Source organism: Otolemur garnettii, unplaced genomic scaffold (assembly GCF_000181295.1).
Source record: "Otolemur garnettii isolate 467f Iridium unplaced genomic scaffold, OtoGar3 scaffold00079, whole genome shotgun sequence".
In the NCBI taxonomy this organism is placed as follows: Eukaryota; Metazoa; Chordata; class Mammalia; order Primates; family Galagidae; genus Otolemur; species Otolemur garnettii.
In genome coordinates, this window is record NW_003852474.1 from 8,412,828 (window position 1) to 8,426,147 (window position 13,320).

The 13,320-nt window shown below is 33.6% G+C and overlaps 1 protein-coding gene across 2 annotated transcripts in view; it reads left to right on the forward strand.

The window, feature by feature from the left end:
- The window catches only part of TSGA10 (testis specific 10), an 89,804-nt gene that overhangs the window by 65,122 nt on the left and 11,362 nt on the right, over positions 1 to 13,320 (forward strand). For both annotated transcript variants that reach the window (XM_012807946.2, XM_023515773.1), the window contains one exon: positions 6,081 to 6,290. In XM_012807946.2, coding sequence (XP_012663400.1) covers positions 6,081 to 6,290 — 210 coding nt within the window. The remainder of the gene's footprint in view (positions 1 to 6,080; positions 6,291 to 13,320) is intronic.

Consider the following 13,320-nt stretch of genomic DNA (forward strand, 5'->3'; position numbering starts at 1 on the left):
CCCAGGAGTTGGAGGTTGCTGTGAGCTGTAATGCCACGGCACTCTACCCAGGGGGACAGCTTGAGGCTCTGTCTCAAAAAAAAAAAAAAAAAAGTTATTCTGAAAGTCTGTGAAATTTTGTCCTTTATATTTAAGATTTAATCTATTTGAGATTAATTTTGTTTATAACTTAAAGATACAATTTTTTATTTTTGTGAATAGACATCTATAATCTTTTCTTCATTGAAATATCAATCTACTTTGTCATAAAAATAAATTCCCATACATTCTGCTCCATTAGTCTCTTTATCTATCCCCTTGCTAATAATACACTCTTAATCGCTACCTTTTTTTATGTTACCTTGACATTTGGGAGGATTAATGTTCCCCCAAATTATTTTGATTGTGCTTAGATCTAATGAAACTCTGTCAAATAAATTTTAGGATAAATTGATCACATCTCATAATTTTATATATTTCTTGTTTTATATGCATAATTTTTTTCTCTAAATATTTCTTTGGCTCCAACCCACAAGTTTTGAGGTAATACTTTCATTTCCATTCACTTTTAAATATCTTATTCCATTATATTTTATTTTTTGTCACTGAAGTTTTAAAAAATTTCCAATGTACAAGAACTTGAGGTTATTCTATTTTTCATTGTATCTAATATTTATTGTGTCCTAATACTTCGATGTCTAATATAGCTGATATTGTGACCAGATAAAATGGCTTATATAATATTCTTTGGTATCTATTAAGAATTTCCTAGTGGCAGGGTACACAATCAATGTTTGATAATATTCTTAAAAATCATCAGTGTTCACTTATTGTTGGGTGCATATATATGTGTTGTATATAAGCCATTTGCAACTTGCCCAGTTTGCTCAATATTGTATCATATGTTGAACATTCTAAACATTTAGTATCAAGTTTAGATTAGGCTTGTTAATAGTATCAGTCAGTGCCTATAAATCCTTACTAAATTTGTATTCTTGATCTTTCAATTACTGAAAGAGATATGTTAAGGTCTTCCTCTATAATTTTATCTATTTTCCTCTGGTTTTCTCAATTTTTATTTTTAGGACTACTGTTAGTTTCATACCAGTTCAGTATTTTTATATATTTCTGATAGGAATACTCCCTTTATCAGTGTCTGATGACTTACTTGAATAACACTTTTGCTTCAAAGTATGCTTTTATATGTTAGCATGACTGTTTAATTTATTATTTAAAAACTTCTGGTAAATCTAATTTTTAAATAAACTATATTGAATATAATTTACATTAAATAAAAAGCACTTACTGTAAGTACACAGTTCAGTGAGTTTTGACAAACATGTAGACTTGTATAGTCACCACTACATTTCCATCACCTTCCTAACATTCCCTCAAACCCTTTGGTGGTCATCTATCCAAAATTGCTTTTTGTCACTACAGATTAGATTTGCCTTCTCTAGAATTTTATATAAATGGGATCACACAGTATTGTACTTATTGTATCTTGACTTTCATTCAGTATAGGGTTTTTGAAGGTATGTTGTTACATGTTTGTTTCTTTTTTTTCATTGACTAGTAGTATAGCTGTTTCACAATTTGTTTATTTACCTGTTGTTGCACATTTAGATTATATGTTAATCTTCTAGGGATGCCACAACAAAATATCACAGGCTGAGTAACTTAAACAGTAGGAATATATATTTTTACAGTTCTAGATGCACGAAGTGCAAGATCTTAGAGCTGGCAGGTTTGGTTTCTTCTAGGGCTTTTCTCCTTGGTCTGCAAATGGCTGCTTTCTTGCTCACATGGCCTTCCCTCTGTGAAGGTGCATCCTCGATGTCTCTTCTTATTCTTATAAGGACTCGAGTTATACTGGACTAGGGTCCCATCCTTATAACCCCATTTAACTGTAATTATCTCTTTAAAGGTCTTGTCTCCAAATACAGTCACATTGCGGGGTAGGGTTCAGCATATGAATTGAGGGGATGCACTTCATTCCATAACGGTGGTTTCAGTTTGGGGCCATTAGGAAAAGAATTCTGTGGACCTTGTGTTCAGGTCTTCATGCACACTTGAGTTTCTATGTTTCTTGATAAATAACTCAGTGGAATTGCTAGATCATATGTGAAGTATGCATAACTTGTTAAAGAAACTGACAAATTGTTTTCCAAAGTGGCTGTCTCATTTTACACTTCTACTTGCATTCCCTGATAGTTTCAGTTGCTCTACATCTTCTCCGAACTTGATACTATTGATAGATGTGTAGGGTTATCCCATTTTTCTTTTACTTTGCCTTTCCTTCATGACTGATGCTGAGTAACTTTTTATTTTTTTATTTTTTATTTTTTTTTATTGAATGGTAACTGTGTACATTGCTGAGTAACTTTTTACATGCTTATTGGTTAATAATTTTCTTTTGTGAAGTATCTGTTCAAATATCCATTGTCTGTATTTTTATTGGGACGTTTATCTTCTTGTCATTAAGTTATAGGAATTTTTTGAACACTAATTTTTAGGTACATGAATTTTGAATGTTTTCTCCCAGTCATTGGCTTGTTTTTTTTATTTTCTTAATAGAATATTTTTAAGAGCAGTTTTACATTTTTCATGAAGTCCAATTTACCATATTTTTAAAAATTTTCAATAGATTTAGAAGATAGTTCATTTTTGTTAAGTAGATGAATTGTAAAATCAGGGCTTTTAGTGGACTTGTCACCAGAATCACGTACATTGTTCTCAATAAGTAATTTCTGATCACTAACTCCTCTCTCATCCTCTCCTTTCCTTTCCTTTCTTTCTCTTCCTTCTTTTCTCCTTTTCTTTCTTTCTTTTTTTTTTTTTTTTTTGGAAACAGAGTCTCACTATGTCACCCTCAGTAGAGTGCTGTCGCGTCACAGCTCACAGCAACCTCCAACTCTTGGACTTAAACGATTCTCTTGCCTCATCCTTCCAAGTAGCTGGGACTACGGGCATCCGCCACAATGCCCAGCTATTTTTTGGTTGTAGTTGTCGTTGTTTGGCAGTCCCAGGCTGGGTTTGCCACCTCTGGTGTATGTGGCTGGTGCCAAGCCCCCCCACCCCCTTTCCTTTTAATGAGGCAGGGTCTCCATCTATTACCTAGACTGCAATTCCCTCCAATTCCAGTGATCCTCCAGGCTCAGCCTCCTGAGTAGCTGGGACTCCAGGTGTGCACTATTGCTGTTACCTAATTTTTTTTGGTAGCTACAAGGTCTTACTATGTTTTTCATACTGGTCTCAAACTTATGGGCTCAAGTGATCCTCCCAACTCAGCTTTCCAGAGTTCTGGGATTAGGGCTTAAGCCATCATGCTCAGCACCTCCCCCCGCTTTTCTTCCTTTTCAGTGTCCTTTATTCTTCTTTACGGCTGTGTACCCATTGTTTAGCTCTCACTTAGGAATGAGAACATGTATTTTTTCCCTATTCCTGAGATACTTCACTTAGGATGGTAGTCTCCAGTTCCATCCAAATTGTTGCAAAAGCTTTGTTTCATTCTTTTTTATGAAAAGAATGGCTGAGTAGTATTTGGTGGTATATATATTTTCTATCACATTTTCTTTATCCACTCATTATTTTAGGCACTCAGGTTAATCCCATAGCTTTGCAGTTGTGGATTGTGCTGTGATAAACATCCCAAGTGGGTTTTTTTTGAAGATGACTTACACTCCTTTGCAATTTACCAGTTTTCTTTTATGCTTTGTACTTCCATGTCCTAATTTATTTTAGGGATTTAATATTTTTAGATTTTATCTTTAGCTCTATGATACATGAATTTGAATGTTTTCTCCCAGTCATTGGCTTGTTTTTTTTATTTTCTTAATAGAATCTTTTTAAGAGCAGTTTTACATTTTTCATGAAGTCCAATTTACCATATTTTTAAAATTTTTCAAATTTTTTAAATTTTCAATTAATTTTGAATTAATATTTGTATATGAAAGTCAAGGTTCATTTTTTCCCATATGGATGTGAAGTTGTTCAGCACTATTTATCGAAAGCCTATAATTTCACCAACAAATTATGTAATAACCTTTGGAAAAAATTGAATAATCATATATGTGGGTCTATTTCTGCACTCTCTGCTATTCCATGCCTATCCTTAACCAGTATGACAGTGTCTTGATTAATATATTTTTATATTAACTGTTAAAGTGAATTAGCGTGAATCTTCCACATGTGTTCTTTCTCAAAATGTTTGGCTATTATAGATTCTCTGCATTCTTAAAATATTAAATACAAATAGGTCTGAAGACTGGGAAGTTAAGATCTAGTAACCTTGTCTTATGAATGCCTTCTTGCAAAAGGTAGAAGGGCAAGAAAGGGAGACTGCACTTCCATATAAATTTAGAATGAACTTACCATTTTCTATAGAAGGAAACCTTCTGGAGGTTGATTAGCATTGTTTTGAATGTATAGTTCAAACTAGGGACAATTGAGATTTTAACAATATTGAATCCTCGAATCCAGAAATGTGTGTGTGCATTCATTTGTTTATTTAGGTTGCTTGTGTATTCAACAATGTTTTATACTTTTCAGTATAAAAGTATTATAGATATTTTGTTAAATGTATCACATATTATCTTATAGGTTTTATAGATGCCACTGTAAATTATAGTTTATTCTTAAATTTTACATTCCAATTTTTGGTAGCCTATACACAGAATAGAATTATGTGACCTTTTATTTTGAAATAATTGCTTAAATTGGATTTTTTAGTTCTGGTAGGGATTTTTTAGTTCTAGTAGATATATACATATATATTTTTAGATTTTAAAAGGATATTCTACATATGCAATCATGTTAGAGTTTTACTTAACATAAGGGCCTTAGTTCCATCTATGTTACTGCAAAAAAACATAATTTCATTCCTTTTTTTTTTTTTGAGACAGAGTTTCACTTTGTTGCCCTCACTAGAATGCCGTGGCATCATAGCTCACAGCAACCTCAAACTCTTGGGCTCAAGCAGTCTTCTTGCCTCAGCCTTAAATAGCTGGGTCTACAGGCACCCAGCTGTTTTTAGAGACAGGTCTTGCTCTTGCTCAGGTGGGTCTCCAACTCCTGAGCTCAAATGATTTACCTCCTCATCCTCCCAAAGTGCTAGGATTACAGGTGTGAGCCAGCACGTCCCTGACCTTCATTCCTTTTTTTAAAGCTGAGTAGTATTGCATTGTGTATTAAAGTCTTTCTCATTGTTTTTAGTTTCCCTGTTATGTCTAATTACGATTTTTTTTCTGGCTGTCATTTATTTTCAATCATAGTATTCATGCCTTTTATTAGTTCTGGAAAAGTCTCATGTTATTTTTTTAATATTATGCTTCCAAATTCCAAATGTTCTTTCCTTAACTCTTAGGCTTTTTGGATCTTCTTCTTTTAGTCCCATGTTTATTAATCTTTTTAACATAGCTTCTAAATATTTATCTCTGTTCTGTGACCTGTCTTCTAGTTCATTCTTCCCTCTTCACTTGGACCAGTCTGTTTTTTGATGTTTTCATTAATTTTTTGTTTCAGCCAGTACTTTATTTTTCCTTTCAGATATTTTTATTGAATCTGTTATTTTTTGTATGCATTATTCTTTTTTTCCAAAGTCCTCCATGTCTTTAATACTTTTAAGCATACTTTCCCATACCTTCTAAAATATTTTGTTCCATAATTTGAAGTGCTAGATGTCTAGCTCTGTATGCTGCTTTGACTCTCAGTTGGGAGGGGATTGTGTCCTTACATGTTTGATTGCAAGCTCAAAACTGTGGTAAATATAGATAGAACTATAGATCAAACATGTATATATCTCAACTAGTTTTGGGGCTGGAGAATTTTAAGTAAGTTAGGTTTTTTCCCCCTAAATACATTAAAAATAATGACCAGTTGACCATGCAGTTCCTGGATTTTATGTAAAAAATTTGAGAACTGAATTTGTCTTTCCTAGGGTATTCTGTACATACTATTACTACCTATATTGTCTAAAACATCTTATAGTCTACCATAGAAGATTTGCTTCACTTTACTTTCCATGTTGTAGTTTAAAAAATATATATATATATATGCACACACATATATACATATCTATAGAAATAATTTTGTCCTTACAGCATTTAAATGCAGAAAGGTCTTATAAGTCCCAGATTTCTACCTTACATAAGTCTGTTGTAAAGATGGAAGAGGAGCTTCAGAAGGTTCAGTTTGAGAAAGTGTCTGCCCTTGCGGATTTATCTTCTACAAGGGAACTCTGTATTAAACTTGACTCAAGCAAAGAACTTCTTAATCGACAGCTAGTTGCTAAAGATCAAGAAATAGAAATGGTATGTAATACATTTTTTATTGTTTCTTTAAAAATTGCTGTTATTGTAAAGATAGTACAATTTTAGAAAAGTAAGTTCTTTTTAATATATTATATCAAGCCATATCTTTTAACTTTAGATTTTACTTTTAAAATCTAAGAAATTAATTTATGGCACCTGAGTTCCAGAAAATTCAAGAATGTAACAGAAACTCTTCCTTTGACTGTGTAATTTACATTTTGTTTTGTCCAGAAGAATTTTAAAACACATTGACATAGCAATCAGCAAAGAACGAGGTTGAGATTTGTTCACCTGAATTTTAACCCTAACAATATTCTTTTAAGCTACATTTATCTACTAATGGGCTATGTTCTTTTAGATTGTATCTGATTTTTACAGTCTGATACTGTACTTGCCAGTGAGAATATAATATTCTTGCCCTCAAGAACATTCTCATATTGACATATAAGTAATCTGGGATGAATGTTATATTAATAGTAATAAGAAATACTACAGGTTTTATAGAGGAAATTCCTATTTGACCAAAAGGTATCTGGGAGAGTTCACAAAGAGGTACTACTAAATTAGGAAGAGATGAGGCATCCCATTCAGAGGGAAAAGCAGCATAGGCAAGGAGGAAGATGCGTCTTCTTAAGTATTTTCTAAAGTAATTTGTAATGGCAAGTATAGCAGGCACAGGAAAAAGTAGCTAGGATAAGTCTGGGGAGAAAGAGGGAGCCCAGATCCTAAAGGAATATGTCTAAAAGTTGCATAGTATAATTGAAATATCAGCAAATATTGGTCATGTATGTATCTCAACTAGCTTTGGGGCTGGATTCTTTTAAGTAGGATAGGTTTTTCTCCCTAAGTACATTAAAAATAATCTAGTTGACCACACTGCTCATGGATTTCTGTTATTTCCAAACCCTAATGGACCTCCTAGTTTGTTAGTGTACTGTTTGATTATGCATTTAAGAATTATGTATCTAGTTTATTTCTGTAAGAATCTACTGTTAATGTTTTAAGGAAGTGGTATATACCAGACTCTTCTTTAAATTATTTTTTATTTCAGCAGGTTCTTTTTAATGATGAAAGTGACTCATAAACAGATGCTCATTGTAAAAATTCAAACAATACATTCTTATAATTTTTTAAACTTTGTTTTCAAATTAGGAAAGTCCTACATGTTGCCAAAGTAACAGTTGACGCACTATAAAGCTGAAATACCAGAAGATTAATATGGTATAATCTTAATATGATAATATTAATATTATGCCAAAGTTTATAAAAATAATATACCATGACCAAGTAGGATATATTCTAGTAATCTTATTAAAGTTTTGAAATAATTGCCCTTAGCAAAATTATATATAAATCTTGTTGATGATTTATATTAATTTTTAAAATATCTTGAAGATACTACTCCAAGCTTCTTAGCCTATTTCCTATTTCCATAGTACTTTAAAATACTCCTGCCATTAATCTTTTTGCCTCAGAATTTAATTATTTATGTCCATCTATCTCCTCCTCACTCCTTGGATCATCCTGTTTCTTTTTGTATTTCTTCACCTGAATGAGACAGCTAGAGGGCACTCAAATACTTAAAATATGAATTAAGCTTTTTATTTTGCAGTAGTGATAGATTTGCGTGCAATTGTGGGAAATAATGCATAGAGAACTTGAGTACCCTTTGCCTGATTTTGCCCCATGGTAACATTTTACAAAACTATATATGCTGCAGAACTATGTCTGTTGACTGACTGGGGCAAGGTGCAGAACATCTCCATCTCGAGATCCTTTATATTACCTTTCTGTAGCTCTATCTACCCTCCTATCCCCAACTCCTCCTTAACCCTTGGCAACCATTAATCTGTTTTTTTTTATTTCCATGATTTTATTATTTCATGAATGTTAGTTATATAAAATAGAATAATACAGTATGTAGCCTTTTGAAATTGGCTTTTTGTCCACTCAGCTTAATTCTCTGGAGATTCATCCAGGTTGTTACATGTATCATTAGTTCATTTCTTTTATTGCTGAGTAGTATTCATGCTATTGGTGTGACACAGTTTATTTAACATTGTAGAACATCTGGGTTATTTCAGTTTGGATGTTTTACAAATAAAATGACTAGAAACACTTGTGTACAAGTTTTTCTGTGAGCATAAGTCTTCATTTCTCTGTAGATGCATGGGAGTACAATTTTGGGTTCATACCTTTGATTCATTTTTTACTGTTCATTGTTCAAACTGTTTTTCAAGTGTTTGTACCATTTTGTATTCCTACCAACCATATGAGTGATCTAGTTTTCCCACATCTTTGCCAGAATTTGGTGGGGTCACTATTTTTTTAATTTAGCTGTTCTGAAATGTATATAGTGCTACATGGTTTTAAATTTGCATTTACTTAATGGCTGTTGAGGTTGAAATTTTCTACTTTTATATCTTTTTCAGTGAAATGTTTTTTCATGTCTTTTATCTATGTTCTCACTGGATTGATTGCTTTTTAAAATGATCAATATGGAGATCTTTGGAGATCTTTATATTTTCTAGGTACTAATCCATTATCAGATAAGCTCAAATATGTTCTCTCACTATATATGTAGCTTACTGTTTTATCCTCTTAGTAGGGTTTTTCTCAGAAAGAGTTTTAAGTTTTGGTGACGTCTAATTTATCAATTTTCCTTTATGGTTTGCCTTAAGTCTTAGAATTATTTGTCATAACTATAGATTCCAAGGATTTTTCCTAGGTCTTATTACAAATGCTTTATAGTTTTATTTATTCATTTAATTTCATGATTGTTTTGAGTTGATTTTTGCATAAGGTGTGAGGTTTACATAGTAGTACATTTAAAAAAATTTTTTTTGCCTATGGGTATCCAAGTGCTCCAATATAATTTGTTGAAAAAGCTATCTGTTTCCCATTGAATTGATTTTGTACCTTTGTGATAAAATCAGCTGGACATTTTTTTTTTAATTCTATTTCTTGGTTTTCTATTCTTTTACACTGATATATGTGTCTGCCTTTTTCACCAATACCACATAATATTGAATAGTGTAGTTACTTTACATAATAAGTCTTCGTCTTCTTTTTCAAATTGTTTTAGCTAATCTCTTTTGCTTTCCTTATAAATTTTAAAATAATATTTCTATAGCTATAGAAAATCAAATTTGAATTTTGATAGGGATTGTATTAAACCTGTATAGTATATAAATTTGGGAAGAATTTGCATCTTCACTATGCTAAGGCTTCCAATCCAGGAACATGGTTGTCTTATTTATTCTTTGCTTTCTTTTACTAGCTTTGTGTAGTTTTTAGAATGTAAGTTTTGTACATGTTTTGTTAGATTTTCAACTACAAAGCAGAAAGTATTTGTTCTTTTGAGCTATTATAATTGGTATTCTCGTTTTAATTTTGCTATCATTGTATTTATTGTCAGTATTTAGAAATATTGTTGATTTTTTTTTTCAGACAGAGTTTTACTATGTTACCCTCCATAGAGTGTGGTGGCATCACAGCTCACAGCAACCTCAAGCTCTTAGGTTTAGCAATTCTCTTGCCTCAACCTCCCAAGTAGCTGGGACTACAGGCACCCACCATTATGCCTGGCTATTTTTTGTTGCAGTTGTCGTTGTTGTTTAGCTGGCCTCAGGCCAGGTTCAAACCCACCAGCCTCAGTATATGTGGCTGGCACCATAATCACTGCGCTACATGTGCTAAGCCAATATTGATTTTTAAATGTTTAATCTTATATTCTTAGACCTTGCCAAATTCACCTACTAATTTTAGAAACTTTTCTGCAGACTCCTTGGTATTTTCTGTGTAGACAACCAGGTTATCTTAAAAAAGGACAGTTTTATTTTTTCCTTTCTGAACTTTATGCCTTTTCTTATCTTTTCGCACTGTTTAGTACTTAAGTACTATGTCAAATAAGAGTGGTAAAATTGAATATTCTGCCTTATTCCCAATATTGGGGGAAAACATTTAGTATTTCACTATTAAGAGTACTATTACCAGCTCGGCGCCTGTGGCTCAAGCAGCTAAGGCGCCAGCCACATACACCTAAGGTGGCGGGTTTGAATCCCCAGCCCGGGCCCGCCAAACAACAATGATGGCTGCAACCAAAAAATGGCCAGGCGCTGTGGTGGGCGCCTGTAGTCCCAGCTACTTGGGAGGCTGAGGCAGGAGACTCGCTTGAGCCCAGGAGTTGGAGGTTGCTGTGAGCATGATGCCATGGCACTCTACCCAGGGGGATAGCTTGAGGCTCCATCTCAAAAAAAAAAAAAGAGTACTATTACCATATTTCTGAGAGTTTTTACATGAATTGGTGTTGAATTTTTCTCATAATTTTTCAGCACCTATTGATAAGATAAAATGAGTTTTCTTCTTTAGCCTGTTGACATAATAGATTAAATTGATTGATTTTTGAATATTGAGCCAGGCTTGCATCCCTGAAATCATCCAGATAATTTTTTTTTTTTTTTGAGACAGAGTCTCATTGTGTTACCCTGGGTAGAGTACTGTGGTATCATAGCTCACAGCAACCTCAAACTCTTGTACTCAAGCTGACTTCTTGCCTCAGCCCTCAGAGTAGCAGGTACTACAGGTGCCCACCACAATGCCTGACTATTGTTTAGCAGAGATGAGGAGTGAGGGGGTAGGGAGTAGTAGTGGCGGTGAGCGGGAGGGTGCCTTACTCTTGCTCAGGTTGGTCTTGAACTCCTAAGCTCAAGTGATGCACCTGCCCTGGTCTCCCAGAGTTCTAGGATTACTGGCCTGAGCCACCCAGATAATTTTAAATAACAAAGGCTCCTGTAAACATGATTTGAAATACCAGAATAAGGGATTTTTTTCAGTCTTAGTTTCTTTGCTTTTCTTTTTAAAAAATATAGTTTTTAAGATATATAATTATTTACTGATACATAATTCACATACCATATAATTCACCCTGGCCTTAGTTTTCTATGTTCAAAATAAATCAATATAGTATATCTGTTAACTAACTCTTCTCAAAAGGAATTTTGTGAATACGAATTCTAAATATCCTTACTTTATATGTCCTTTAATACTTATCTTATGGATGATTTCCTTAGGAATAGTATTAAAAGTGCTTTGGAGAATCTCATGTAATTTAAGAATGAATGAAGCAAAGGATTTTTAAAAGTGTGGTCATTATCTTAGGATACAGTGGATTTAGAACCTAAGACTGGAATAAAGGGACTTTCCCCACTGTAGACAGTCTGTTAACACTTCCTTCTGTACCTTTCTTTCCTTGGTCAGATTTTTGGGTTTTTTAGCATATTTGCAATAATAGTATACTACAATCTATCATCCTACTTTTCACCATTTCTGTGTAAAGATTTAAAAATAATTTATAAAACAACATGGAAAGTATTTAACTACATGAATCTTTTTATCACATTTTGCAATATAACCTTAAGATGGATTTCCAGGGCCAGGTGTGGTGGCTCACACCAGTAATCCCAGCACTCTGGGATGCTGAGGCAGGCGGATCGCTTGAGCTTATGAGTTGGAGACCAACCTGAAGAAGAGTGAGACCCTGTCTCTAAAAATAGCCTGGTGTTGGGACAAATGCCTGTATTCGTAGTTACTCAGGAGACTGAGGCAGGAGGATTGCTTGAGCCCAAGAGTTTGAGGTTGCTGTGAGTTATGATGTCGTGGCATTCTAGCCTGGGTCAGAGTGAGACTCTGTCTCAAAAAAAAAAAGATGGATTTCCAGAAGTAGCAATTTAGGTATAGATGGACTAACAGCTTTCAATACTCCATAATTAAGAGGAAACTATTAACTTTATGGTAACAAAAATCAAAACGGTAGAGTACTTAAAAGTTGAATAGAGAACCTTGGGCAGTGAAGTGAAGAAGTGCCCTCTTGGGGTCACAGCAAGCCCCAAAGCTTGTCTCAAAACTATCCCTGCTACTATGAGTTCAACAGAGAATAGAATGGTAGTGATTAGGGACTGGGAGATAGGTGAGAGGAGGGGAGATATTGGTTTGATGAACAAATGTTCAGTTATAAGATGAATAAGTTTGAGGAATCTAATTAATATACAGCATGGTTAACTACAGTTAATAATAGACACTTGAAATTTGTTGAGCATAGATTTCATGTATTCTTGCCCCCCCCCCACATATATATAATAGTAACTAGATGAGGTGATGTGTATGCTAGCTTGATCGTGGTAATCATTTCACAATGTATATGTAACTCAAAACATTATGTTGTACACCTCAAATATATACAGTTTTTATTGTCAGCCATTCCTGAGTAAAGCTTGGGTTGAGGATTGTTTGGATCAGACTATGAATTGTACCTTTTATTATATTTATTTTTATTTACTTGTATTTTTTGTGAATTGTACCTTTTAAATGGGTAACGTGTATGGTATGTAAATTATATTTTAAAAAAACTCTTAACCAAAAGAGTGGTGCTTCATCGTCTATTCCTGACAGCAAAGTATATGAGATTACCATTGCCCATTATAATATCCATACACACAAATTAACAAACTTGCCAGTTTGATAGACTACAACAGAGTTGTCGATAGACTCTTTCCAGTTCAACTGAAAGAGATTTTGCTCCCAAGTGGACGTATAGTAATGTCTAGATACATTTGACTGTCATGACCAGGATGGGAATGCTAGTGGCATCTATTGATAAGCCACGGATATTGCTAAACATAAGCATCCTATAATGGGTGGGGTAGTCCCCATACACCAAGTAATTATCCAGCTCAAAAGGGCAGTAAGTATCAAGGTAAGAAAATGCTGAATTAGAAATAGCATCTTGTTTGTTAGGATGAATTCTTTCCATATATTTACTATTTAGCTATATTTCTTCTTTTATAAATTTTCTGATCATAACAGTTTATTTTTCTCATCAGTTTATAGAAGTTATTAATATTTATGTTAGTAAGATAGTAACTATTTTATTTATTTATTTTTTTATTTTTGAGACGGAGCCTCAAGCTATCCCCCTGGGTAGAGTGCCATGGCATCACGCTCACAGCAACCTCCAACTCCTGGGCTCAAG